Below are 11,746 nucleotides of genomic sequence, written 5' to 3'. Positions count from 1 at the left end.
AAACCCAGCGCTTTATTACATCTGGACCTCTGTGCATGAAGCAGTGTGTCATCTGCAATGTTTCTGGAGTGGCTAGTAATGCATCTACAGTTCCAACTACTTCTTGCTAAATTTAGTGGTAAGATCAATGAAGACCAAATCAACAGTTGGTGGTTGATAGCTGTAGTGCAGTTGTTTTGGGTTAAAGCCTATCATAAGTCCACATATAGACTGTGACTGTTGGGGCCCCGGTGGCGGTTGTGAGCAGGCCTGCCCTGTGGCTTCATGCTGCTCCTCTGATAGAGACACAGGCTGCACATCCCCACTGTGGCTCACCTCCTTCCGGCAGATGTCCAGCACTCAGCCGGAAGAATCCCACCACAAAGCAGGGTTGCGTAAAAAAAGACCGGTTCCCCAATACTGAGGAGCACCCCACCAGATTCATATGGGAAATATCACGTGTAAAACCCTCACTGCACTCTGTACCTTCTGGGGGCTCTCTATTTGGACTTAAATCAGCTTGATCCACAAGGGAAATTATGTGGACACAGTAGCTCACTCATCATAATACAATATAGTAACAAAGAGCAAAAACAGAAATGGTAAATATAACCTCAATATAAGTAGCAAGAATAGCAACAGAATGGTGTCATAATTATAAAAATGTATATGTACAAGTAAAAATAAAAAAGAAATATAGTAATACAAAATATTTACCTATTTGTGTGCTTTAACAGTTGGTTTGAGTTCTCAACCATTTAATAATAATAATACTTATAGTCTTATGTAGTGCTTTTCCAGATACTTGAAGTTGTATCCATTGGTATTCACCCACTCTGTACTTTGTGGTGGTAAGATATTTGTAGCCACATAGATTCACAAAAGCGAGGTTGCTAATCTGTGCCATTTGCCTCTTCAACCACCACTTACACACACTCACACGCACACACACACACACACACGCACACGCACACACACGCACACACACTCTCATACTAGGCAAGGTGGGTGAAGTGTTTTGCCCAAGGACACATCAACAGTTGCAACTAGCACTCAAGCCAGTGTTACCCTGCTGTGGCACCTGGTATTTCCAGGTGTATATTTGTATTTGAATAATAATTTGTACACATACAAATATAACAAATAAAGATAAAAATGAAAATAGTAAAATGTACTATTATGGGTTTCACTGTCTTAGCAAAACAATTTCTTTTTTTAGGACAGCCATAAATTTGCTCAAATTTCTTATTAGATTAGATTATACTAGATTAGATTTATTATTATATTGACTTAATGTATACTGATTGCATATTTTTTCTGATTGTAGTCAAACAACATTATGTCTAGTTATTATTTTATTCCATTGTAAATGTTTCAAATATCTAATTTGTCTAATATGGATGTGTGCCTTGTACATAAAAATGATCAGTATTATGCAAATATTAACAAATCTACCAACTTCTGCTTGTTCGGCAAGTTTGGATTCACAAAAGGACAAGTTAGGCAAAGAAATTAAAGACATGCCCATAGACTGTATTTTATTATTATTATTATTTATTTATTTATTTATTTTTTTTATAAAACAATTTTATATATACAGTCTGAGGCCTAGTGAAATACAGAGAGCTGTAAACAATATGATCTTTCATATATGGAAGATAACTTGTAGTGTCGTAGTAGTTTCTGCTGGGTCTAGCTATAGTTTATGCATGTAATAGCACATTCATTGTAATGTAGCATGTCTTATGACAGCAGTTCTAATCAAAATCAGTTCACATATGTATAACAGTTTACATAAAAGTTAGCTATTGTCATGAAAAAGCAAAAGGATGTTCAAAATGTATAGATGCTGTAAATGTTGCAGTTGTTCAGGCCAGACCTCAGTGTGACTCAGGCTTAAAAAGTGTATTGTTTTCCCGTTGTTATACTATGCTACAATGCTTCCCTCTAATGGACAAAATGAGGCAATTACATTTGAAAAGTTTTAAAAAATAGTTTATTGTATGTGTACTTCAATACTTACAAGCATTTGACAGTATATTACAATAGCATTTCATTTAAAATCTTAGATAGAGATAGAGTTTGCATAAAAGTAGCCACCACCGATCACTGTGAAATATCATAGTAATACTCTCTTAATCTTGGCTCAACCACAGCAAAAGATGGTCTCTCTTCAGCCCTGTCAAGACACCAGAAGATATATTAATACATTATTAACCACTGGCATATAATCATGAGCTAAATTAAAACATAAATTTGAGAGCAGTGGTCATACTTGTAGGTCCAGCAGGTCCTCATGAGATCGTACATCTCTGGAGGACAATTTGCTGGCGCCTCCATGCGTCCACCACTTTCAATCATCTGCATTACATCATTTCCTCTCATTCCCTAAGAAACAACATTATTTTTAGCTCATTTATGTATATGTTGTTATAAAGAAGTATGCACTTTAGATTATGAACCTTGTATGGTTTCTGTCCGAGAGAAAAGGCTTCCCACATGAGAACCCCGAAGCTCCACATACGTCACTTTTGGATGAAAATTTGAAAAAGTTGATGCATTCAGGAGCATACCACTTTACTGGCCACTTGCCATGTCCTTTGGCCTGTGATCAAAAACAAACAGTCAGCAGACAGTGGGCTTATCATTTCGGTCCATATGCACTGATAGATAGATATAAATAATCATTTACCAAATAGTAGTTCTGATCCTCACCAACAGCTTTGGAAAGGCCAAAGTCACTGATTTTTGCATAGTGCTGAGTGACAAGCAGAACATTCCTGGCTGCAAGGTCCCGGTGGACAAAGTTATGCTCCTCCAAGTACTTCATGCCCATGGACACCTGGTGGACCAATTCTGTGATGTTCTTTAATGTTGTGGTTCTATGAAGACAAGAGATCACATAAAGGTTTGAGGGTAGTATGCATTATTTAGGCTTGTGAAAAGATGTTGTGTTGCATATGGATAGTTCATCTTTTTCAGCTTTAAATATTGTTTATAAAGCAATTTAAAAGCTGTGCCTACTGTAGATTCTGAGTTGAGATGCACCTTGTGTGAATATTAAAAACCTGGTTTTCAGTTGCTGATTTAGCAAATATAAGATTGTAACAACACATGTAAGGTCACTTCACACTCAAACATTTTGGTACGTGTTGTATAATAAGCTGCTAGATTTCTAACTTGTTTTTTTGCAGAAACTTGTGCAGTGGTCCTAGCTCAGCAAGCTCCATGACCAGCATGAGGTTCTCGGCTTCACAGATGCCGATCATGCGGACGATGTACGGATTATCCAACTGCTGCATCACGTTTGCTTCCCGTAGCATCTCCTCTCGCACTGCGGGGTTACTGTCGTCATTCTTTAATATTTTCACTGCAACCGGTTTATCTGTCCTAAGGCAGAGTTATTTGAGACAAATGGGTAAAACAGATCTGTCATAGTTTGAATAGTTTCACAATTCAGTTTTGTTTCACAATTCATACTTTCTCATTTTGTAGATGCCTTTGATAACTGTGCCAAAGTTTCCTGAGCCCAGTTCTCCATCTTCTAAAAGGAGCTGGTTACGATCGACTGTGAAGCTTCTGAGTTCTTCGGGGTCTGCATAAGGACTTTCAAAGGTGCCTGAGTCCATTGGCAAGGCTTTGAAGACATAGTCATTGTCATCATTGGAGGTAGAACGCTGAGATGGGCGTTTCTGAAGCAGAGTAAATGGTGTGTTTAATGACATTGAGGTTAATGCGTCACTTCATTTTTTTTTTTTGCAGCACTGAAAAACATATGTCACAGTAAACTGTGAGCGAACCTGCACATTTTCCAAATCTGACTCTTAATTGGCCTGGAGGAGGGCCTCCTCCTGCTTGTTTCCATGAAAATGTTGTTCATTTGCTTATCTTCCTCAGTATGGAATATCTATCTCAATCTAAATCTATCTCTATAAAAAAATGGGCCTCATTCATGAATGTTTTCTTAAAAGATTTTCATAACTGCCACTTCAAGATGCTGACAGAATTTCCACTAGATTCACAAACTGTTCTAAGCAGCTAATTTACCAATATGTAGCTACAAACAAGAAAGCGCTCATTTACATTTAATTTACATAAAAAATCATATGTAGGATGACAAAGAATGACAAAGCTAGGTGAAGTGTGCCTCTGTTACCTGTTTTACAGCTTCAGCAGTGATTTAAAGCTCTCAAAGAAAATATATAACTTAAAATCATAAAGAAATGCAATTTTTTGTTGCATTATCAGAGTAATAATGTTCTACAGCAGAATTTTTGTTCTTACGAGTGCTCCTGACTGTTAGTAGGATTTGTTCTTCAAAAAGGACTTTTTCAGTTAAGAAAACATTTTGTGAATGCCAAGTACGTACAAATTTGTTCAAAAGAACACTTCAGGAATGAGGCCCAATGTTTCAAAATCTTAACTTTTTTCTTCTTATTATGCCACTTTTTTTCTCCATTGAATCATGCAGGTGACATTCCGCTTCCAAGAAGTTACTGTGTTGCTTTAAATATTATAATAATAAACAGAACATTCAGTTTAGAACATTTCAGACGCAACATGCATGTAAAATATGTTTTAAAACATGTCCTGGGCTCATCTACAGTCTGCCTTCACTGTCCTTTTTGTTGTTGTTGTTGAGGTTTTCTTTGCTGGGATGGAGTTTCTAAGGATAAGAGATGTGCTGGGACAGTGTTTGTTTGTTTCATGTAAACGTTGGTTAATCGGTATCTTATTGACCAATGACAGACAGGCAGATTTTCTACCTTACCGTTGGCTGAATCATCTATTTTATTGACCCTTACAAGCTGACTACAGTTGTAAATTTAGGTTACACAAAAATAAACTGAATGACCAACTTTTACAGTCAGAGCCACATCTGTTGTTAAAATTACATATCCTATCTTTTGCTGTCAATACTGTGCCACACTTATGTGTCCTATATCTCAGTGTGTCTCTCTCTGTCTAAATAAGGAAATATATTCAACTTTTTAAGGCTTCTGCTTGTAAATCACTTAAATAAAAAAACTATAAATTGCATTCAATCATACATTGTTTGTTATGACACTGAATGACCTGTAGATGGGGTGAATACTTTTCTGAGAGATTCCCATATCAGTGCATAGACTACATAAGCAGTGAACAGGAGCTAAGGAGGTTATCGGTCGGTTTAGAAAGCATGTGTGTAAGTGCACCTTTGGTAGGCCAGGCAGGTTCTTGATTTTATCAAAAAATCCACCTGCTGCATTTCTCTAAAAAACAAAAGTTAAAGAAGTGATTAGTGAGCAACCTGGAGAATGACTTTTTAAAAATTTAAATATTACATTCACCATGAATTCATTAAGGTTCATATAGAGTTGGTGACAATTAATTGTCTTTCAAATATAAACATATACTGTATACATATGAGGCAATTATATATTTTAATTACAATAATAATGCTTAATTGAAGTAGTACATGGTGCATGGGCATCTTTAAATGTTAATTATAATAAATGTGTCCATACGATACAAACATTTTAGATACTGCTATATATTTCAATGGCCTTTCATTACGTCATGGTATAATTTATAGTACTCTCTAAAAAAGTCTAATAGTTACTTACAAAAGAATTTGAGGTGAGGTGAGGTTGTGGGATTAGTGGCAATCCCATATGAGCTGCAAATCAAACCAGCAGATGTGAGATAAAACATAGTTACACTTATGAATATTTAAAGTAATTATTTGTCTTTACCATTGTCTCCCCCTGGTCGTGAACAAGGGTCCGTCAGAACATGCAAAAGCCCATCTGGTTTGTACGAGTAGTGCTCTACCAGCTGAGACAAAAAATTATTAATGGTAATTATTAGTTGTACGTGGTATATATACTAAAATTACCTAAACAGTTCTAATGAAGGTGTATGGGGTTTAAAAACACAGTGGAGTACTTCCTGTACTACCACATGACATCACAAGGTGAAAGAGAGTGTTTTCTGTTTGAGAGAACCATGCAGGGTTTTTGTGTTAAACATGTGTGAATAAAACACAACATAACCCCAGCTATGTTTTTGATGAGGAAACAGCATCATTACATAGATCAGAAAATAGTGTAATGTAGGTCCTTTAAGCAATTCATGAACTAAAATACATTTGCCAGTGCGTATACCTGCCAAATGGTGTCAAACTTTTTCCCATCAGGTATAGAGAGTTTGCCAGCCTGGTCCTTATCAATGCGGTAATGCATGACATTCCCATCATGGAATAAGCACAGGGCGAAGGACCCATTCATGTCTCTTTGTCGGATCCTGCAGCAGACAGAAGCAAAAATAAATACAGAACAAAGGCCCAGCCTGTAACCTGTGAGCTTTGAAAAACAAATTTGGACTTTGTCAAAACAATTTTATTTGACTAAGTATCTAATAAACCATAAAGTGACTTAGGAAAGAATACGTAAAATATAAGCATATGGTTACTATTCCAAAATTTTAATTTAGACATTCAGTAAAGTTGTTTGCATGAAGTGTTCTCTGTGTGTTACTCTTCACACCCCACCAGCTATGTGTGACGAAGACTTCTCTTTTCACTGTAGGTAAAAATAACATATTTTACTGTAATCTTGATGAGCCATATACAAAGAGACTTAAAATAGTAGCATACAATTCATAACAAACAAATAACTCATAAGCTTTAGTTCATAATACAGTTTTCTTAAAACCTAAAATGTAATTCCATATTAGGACTATTTAAGTGTTTTTAGCAGTATATATTTTTTATGTTTCTTTTCTTTTTTTCTTCTTTTTTCTACTTTTATATACTAAGATTTTTGTGAAATGTCATTCTTTTTCTTGTTGGGCTACTTCAGGAAGTGTCGCTAACTGCCAGAGCGGAAACCACAGTGTGACTGTATGAGCGTGAGCACAGACCATTGCCTTTAAGTACAACAGCTGCTAAATATATAGACTGACAACCATTGGATAGCCAAGATACCAACTATTTACCTACTTAAACAAGCAGATCATTATTTTACATTTAGCTAACTGTTGATCACAATAATGGTCTAAAGTGACTGAGTACAAGGCAAGTGAGTGGCAATGGGGGTAGGTCAGAACTGACATATTTATAAAACTTGTGCATCAAAAGCAGGACAATACAGGTTTATACAAACATACACGAATCAATCTAAATACAACTTTCAGTATGTCAATGATGAGGGAAAACCTTTATAATATGGTGAAAAAAACATCACAAATACAAGGGTTAGGGTAAGTATATCACTTAACAAGATTATTCTAGAAACTTACAAGAACTTTCCATTTGTGCGGGAGCCATTTTGGAGCCTGGACTCAGACTCCTCTCGAGTTATTTTTTCATGAAACCAGGGCATTCTCTCGTGGGCTTTTGTAGCAATGACTTTCTCTAACTGTGGTCGCTGACTAATGATGGCCTGTTCCAATGCAGCACCCTAAAACAGACACACACTTTAGGCCTGAGTAATAATCACTATCGATAAGTTTTTTAAACTTCAAGCTACTCCTTTTGAGCACCAACAACACTATCAACATATATACATGTACATATATCTTTGTGTTTGTAATGTATCTTATACAGGCATGTTGCTCAAACAAATTAAAATTAAAATAACTGTAGGTATGTGCAGGTAGATAGATAAATACTTTACTGATCCAGGAGGAAATACAAATTCCATTTGTGCTGTGTATTGTCATGACTTACAGACACTGAATGATCATTAAATGTTTAATGGTGAACACAGACCTGCAAATTCCATGTCTGCTTCACAAACTCTCGAATCAGTTTTTCTTTCAGGTCATCGAATGCTCCGACTTTGGGCTGCATGTTCTTGGGGCGGTTGCAGGGTTTCTTGAGCAGACACACAAGGCCATCACACTCCTGGGAGTGGTAGTCAATCACGTCCTGGGGGCTTCTATGGCTTTTGCCCCCTGCAATAGCGTACGTTTCTCTAGGTTCTCTCTCGATGGTGTAGTGGTAGCACCGTCCTGCATAGGCCACAGAGAGGGCAAACCCACCAAGAAAGTTTCTACTCTGTCGCAACAGGTAGAGCCCATTACCCAGCCCGGCCTGTCGAAGGTATTCCTCTGCCTCTTCTCTGGTGATGCTGCCATAGAAGAAAGGCAGTGTATTCACCACATCAGCCATAGTGGATCCTGCCCCAGAACGAGTTTTCTACGATACAAGAGAACATCAATAGTATCACATGAACAGTAGTAGTATAGTGAACAGAATGCTTATTAAAATATATTGTGTAAACAGTGTGTGTATGCGATGTAGTGAGAATATGGGAGGGGGGCGCTGAGAAAGAATGACACTGAGAAATGAGAGTTTATAAGTGTATAATATTTTTATACTATTTGATTTTATTGATAAATTGCCTGTATTTATTTCTTTTCTATTATTAATAAAATTTTTGTGGAACCTGAATTGTCAAAAGTTCTTCTAGATACTGATGTTACAATAAATAAATACTGAAGAAATCTTAGGAAAATTAACCAAGAAATCAGGGAGAGTCATGGACCTCCACTATTCATAAAGTTGTCTATTCCTCAGGGTGTCGCTTCAGACAAGTACAAACAATATAAGATTTCATAATGGTCAAAAAGGAGGCAAATTCTTTCTACCTGAAATGTGTAATCAACTCTGGAATAAAGACGAAAGACCTTGTAGATATAATGATTTAATTGACTAATTAATTTCAAACTCCACAAAGAAACATACTACAGAGGGTTTTTTAAAATAACAGCACACCTTAGTTGCTCAAAAACTGCTGTGGCAGCGGCAGTACACTCTCTACTTAAACATTATCAAATGAAACTCATTTCAGAAAAAAAAAAGTGTATAAAGAAGTGTAAGTATCTGTATGGGACACTAATAATGGTAATTTTGGTGTCTTTTCAGAAGTTTGCTCTACAAAATGGCCAATTATTATATTAAATTACTTTGTGAGTATTATGACTACAAAATTTCTACAAAATGCGTGAAAGATTTAAAAAGAATGGCTGTGTAACTGTAATTAGATAACACCAAATTTGTTTTTGTCAGTTTGTCACTCTATTGCAATGGTTTATAAAGAAATACAAAATTTGAGAGCCCATACAAGACAAAGAAAACTAAATATGGAGGCAGTAGCATCATGCTGTAAGGGTGTTTCGCAGCAGGTGGGACTGATATATGCCAGAAAAGAGATCACAAAGAAAGAGCATTATGATGAAATATTGAAGCTTATATCTCAAAATATCAAGCAGTCACAGCAATGACAATGATCCCTATATCACATCATATTTGTCATTTTCAATGCTTACTACAGAGATGGACGTTTTACAACTGTTCACCTAAGAAAAACTGCTTTAAAAAATACTAATCAATTCAAAATGTGAATTTGGGGAAAAGTAACAATATAAATATTTCTTGTTCTTAATAATTCTTATACTAACTAACTAAATTTGAAATGTTTAATTTGAGCCCTAAATAAAATTATTTAGTATCTCAAACAATGCCTACAATAATGTTGTACAGAAAAATTTATTATGTAGGAAAAAACAATTTCAAATTAAAATTCATCCTGAATAATGTGGTGTAAGTAAACAAATGTTTTATGTTAGTTTTGCATGCGTTATATATAATATTATAAACAAAACACATTTAATCTAATTTATAAAAAACAATGCTGTCCATGCCCCTGATCAAGATTTTCAAGATCAATCTGATAAAAATTATAATCTATGACTGATTTACTAACAATATTTTTAAGGTAAGTAACATATAGAAAAACATGTGAAAATTCTATATATGTACTACTGTTATTATATTAAACCTGAATATTTTTTAAGCCAGTTACAGATACTGAAAAGTACTTTCTCACCGTTTTGGTAGCAAATAGTAGCTCCTTTTTGGGCAAACTTCTATCACCACATCTCCAGCAGAATGACCTTCAGTCAAACAGAGCACAAATATCATAAATGGTTCAGAGGTTTCCGGGCAACAGCAGGCCTCAGACTGGTTTGTTCTGATCCGCAGCAAACAGTGTCTGCGCTCGTCCAAACTTCCTTAATTTAGCAACTTCCTTGAGAATTTAAGTTTTAACTTCCCCATTTAAGTTGAGCACTGACCAACACATCTGCGACACACAGGAAATGACACGGAGTAGAATGATGCCATTTGTTAGACTGCTGTCACATAGGTCTAAAACTCATCATATCAAGAGTTTTTTTTTAAATTATATATATATATATATATCAGGAGTAACATAATGACATTGAGTTTATTAAAATTTACTAAGTGCAGCCATTAATTAAGTCTTAATGTAATGTAATAAAACTACATTATTTGTAAATAATGCAATAATGAAACTATATGCATTGATGAACCTTCTTTTTATTCAGACAATATTTGTAGCATGTATAATTTAAACCACTCTGTTCAGTGTGTTCTGTGCATTTTTGTTGCATTTCTAAGTACGTGGAGCAGTTAAAACATTTTGTGCCAAAGCTCTCTCCACTTTCTTAGCCTTGGAACTGTTGTGCAATACTGTGACATTTAAGGCATGTAGCCTATGGTTTCAATCATTACAGTTGATCTTGAAGCTGAAAACAGTAGACTGCATTTCCATTTCCATTGTATGTACATATATTGTTAACAAAGGATGTGAAGACAAATAGCATCTATTGGATGTTATAAATATTTCGTTACACATGTGGTTGGCTCACTCTATGCACCAAATGAGCACTTTCACTATCAGAGTGTCTCCACCTTGTGGAAAAAAATGTTTCTTACAAAACATTCACCAGTTCAGCTACACTACTTGTAATAGTAATATCAGCATTAGGATAATTCTTCCAGACTGTGCGTAAAAAAGATCAAAACATATGTCTTCAAACTGCTCCAGTAAAACATGGTTTTGGGTCCAGGCTTTTTTTTTCTTTTCTTGTTACTCTTGGTCTGTCTATGCCTGGCTACAAGCCCTTAATTAGTTATGGCTGGTTACTGCAGCTTGCAGAATGTTCCACAGTCTGGCATTAAACATAGCCTATATATATATATCTTGCATTTCTTTCATAACAGGGGTTTTATTGCTCAAAAAGACATTGTCAAACATTCGTCCGGAGAGCTGAGGCACCTCCTCACAGTACGGACTTGTAACTTGGTTTGATGGCTCTTATAGGACAGCATAATACCATATAGTTGAACATACTGGCAATAATATCTCCATAGAGACAAGCAGGTGGTGGAACTTCCACCAGAGAAGTTGCACCTTTAAATAAAGACTGACTAAAGTGTGTTAATATGTCATGTGGAGGGCACTTGCAAGATCAGTGAAATTTGTTTATAAAATTTAGGGCTATATATTTTTAAATCCCAAGACATTGGGCAATATCTGCCCTTGTGTGGAAAAAAATTTTATGAGACACTGGGGTATGCTTTTGCATTCAGTTTATCTTTATTCCGCAGTGCACGCTACAATCATATATTATTCACTTAATAACCATACTTAAATAATTCCTCGGCTTTATTTTCTACTCACGCCAAATAAAATTATGCTATATACAAAAGAGTATGGGGAAAATGCATGCAAAGTCATTCTCACCTTGGATGGTGTCTTTTTGCCATCGACGTTCCAGCATCACAATCTAAACCCATTTATCCTGCATCCTATTATTGGCATGCTCACATTGTCGAGTTCCCTCCTTAAGTCAGAACCAACTAGCTCTGCTACAGAAACCAGTAGGGTCTCCTATCCTTTGGACGTGGTCCGGA

General features: G+C 35.8%; 1 protein-coding gene across 1 annotated transcript; it reads right to left on the bottom strand.

The window, feature by feature from the left end:
- Positions 1–1,952: 1,952 nt before the first annotated feature.
- syk (spleen tyrosine kinase) lies at positions 1,953–10,051 on the bottom strand. Its single transcript, XM_020926340.2, is given in 14 exon segments — positions 1,953–2,158; positions 2,255–2,367; positions 2,442–2,498; positions 2,501–2,584; positions 2,672–2,861; positions 3,160–3,369; positions 3,460–3,671; positions 5,175–5,231; positions 5,586–5,638; positions 5,715–5,796; positions 6,126–6,264; positions 7,261–7,421; positions 7,733–8,161; positions 9,855–10,051. Coding segments are annotated over 13 exon segments (1,833 nt in total). The 5' UTR covers positions 8,135–8,161; positions 9,855–10,051; the 3' UTR covers positions 1,953–2,085.
- Between the last annotated feature and the right edge of the window lie 1,695 nt (positions 10,052–11,746).

This window comes from Boleophthalmus pectinirostris, unplaced genomic scaffold (genome assembly GCF_026225935.1).
Source record: "Boleophthalmus pectinirostris isolate CB_2022bp ecotype Guang Dong unplaced genomic scaffold, ASM2622593v1 HiC_scaffold_18, whole genome shotgun sequence".
NCBI classification, from domain to species: Eukaryota; Metazoa; Chordata; class Actinopteri; order Gobiiformes; family Gobiidae; genus Boleophthalmus; species Boleophthalmus pectinirostris.
This window is presented reverse-complemented; position numbering and strand designations above follow the sequence as displayed.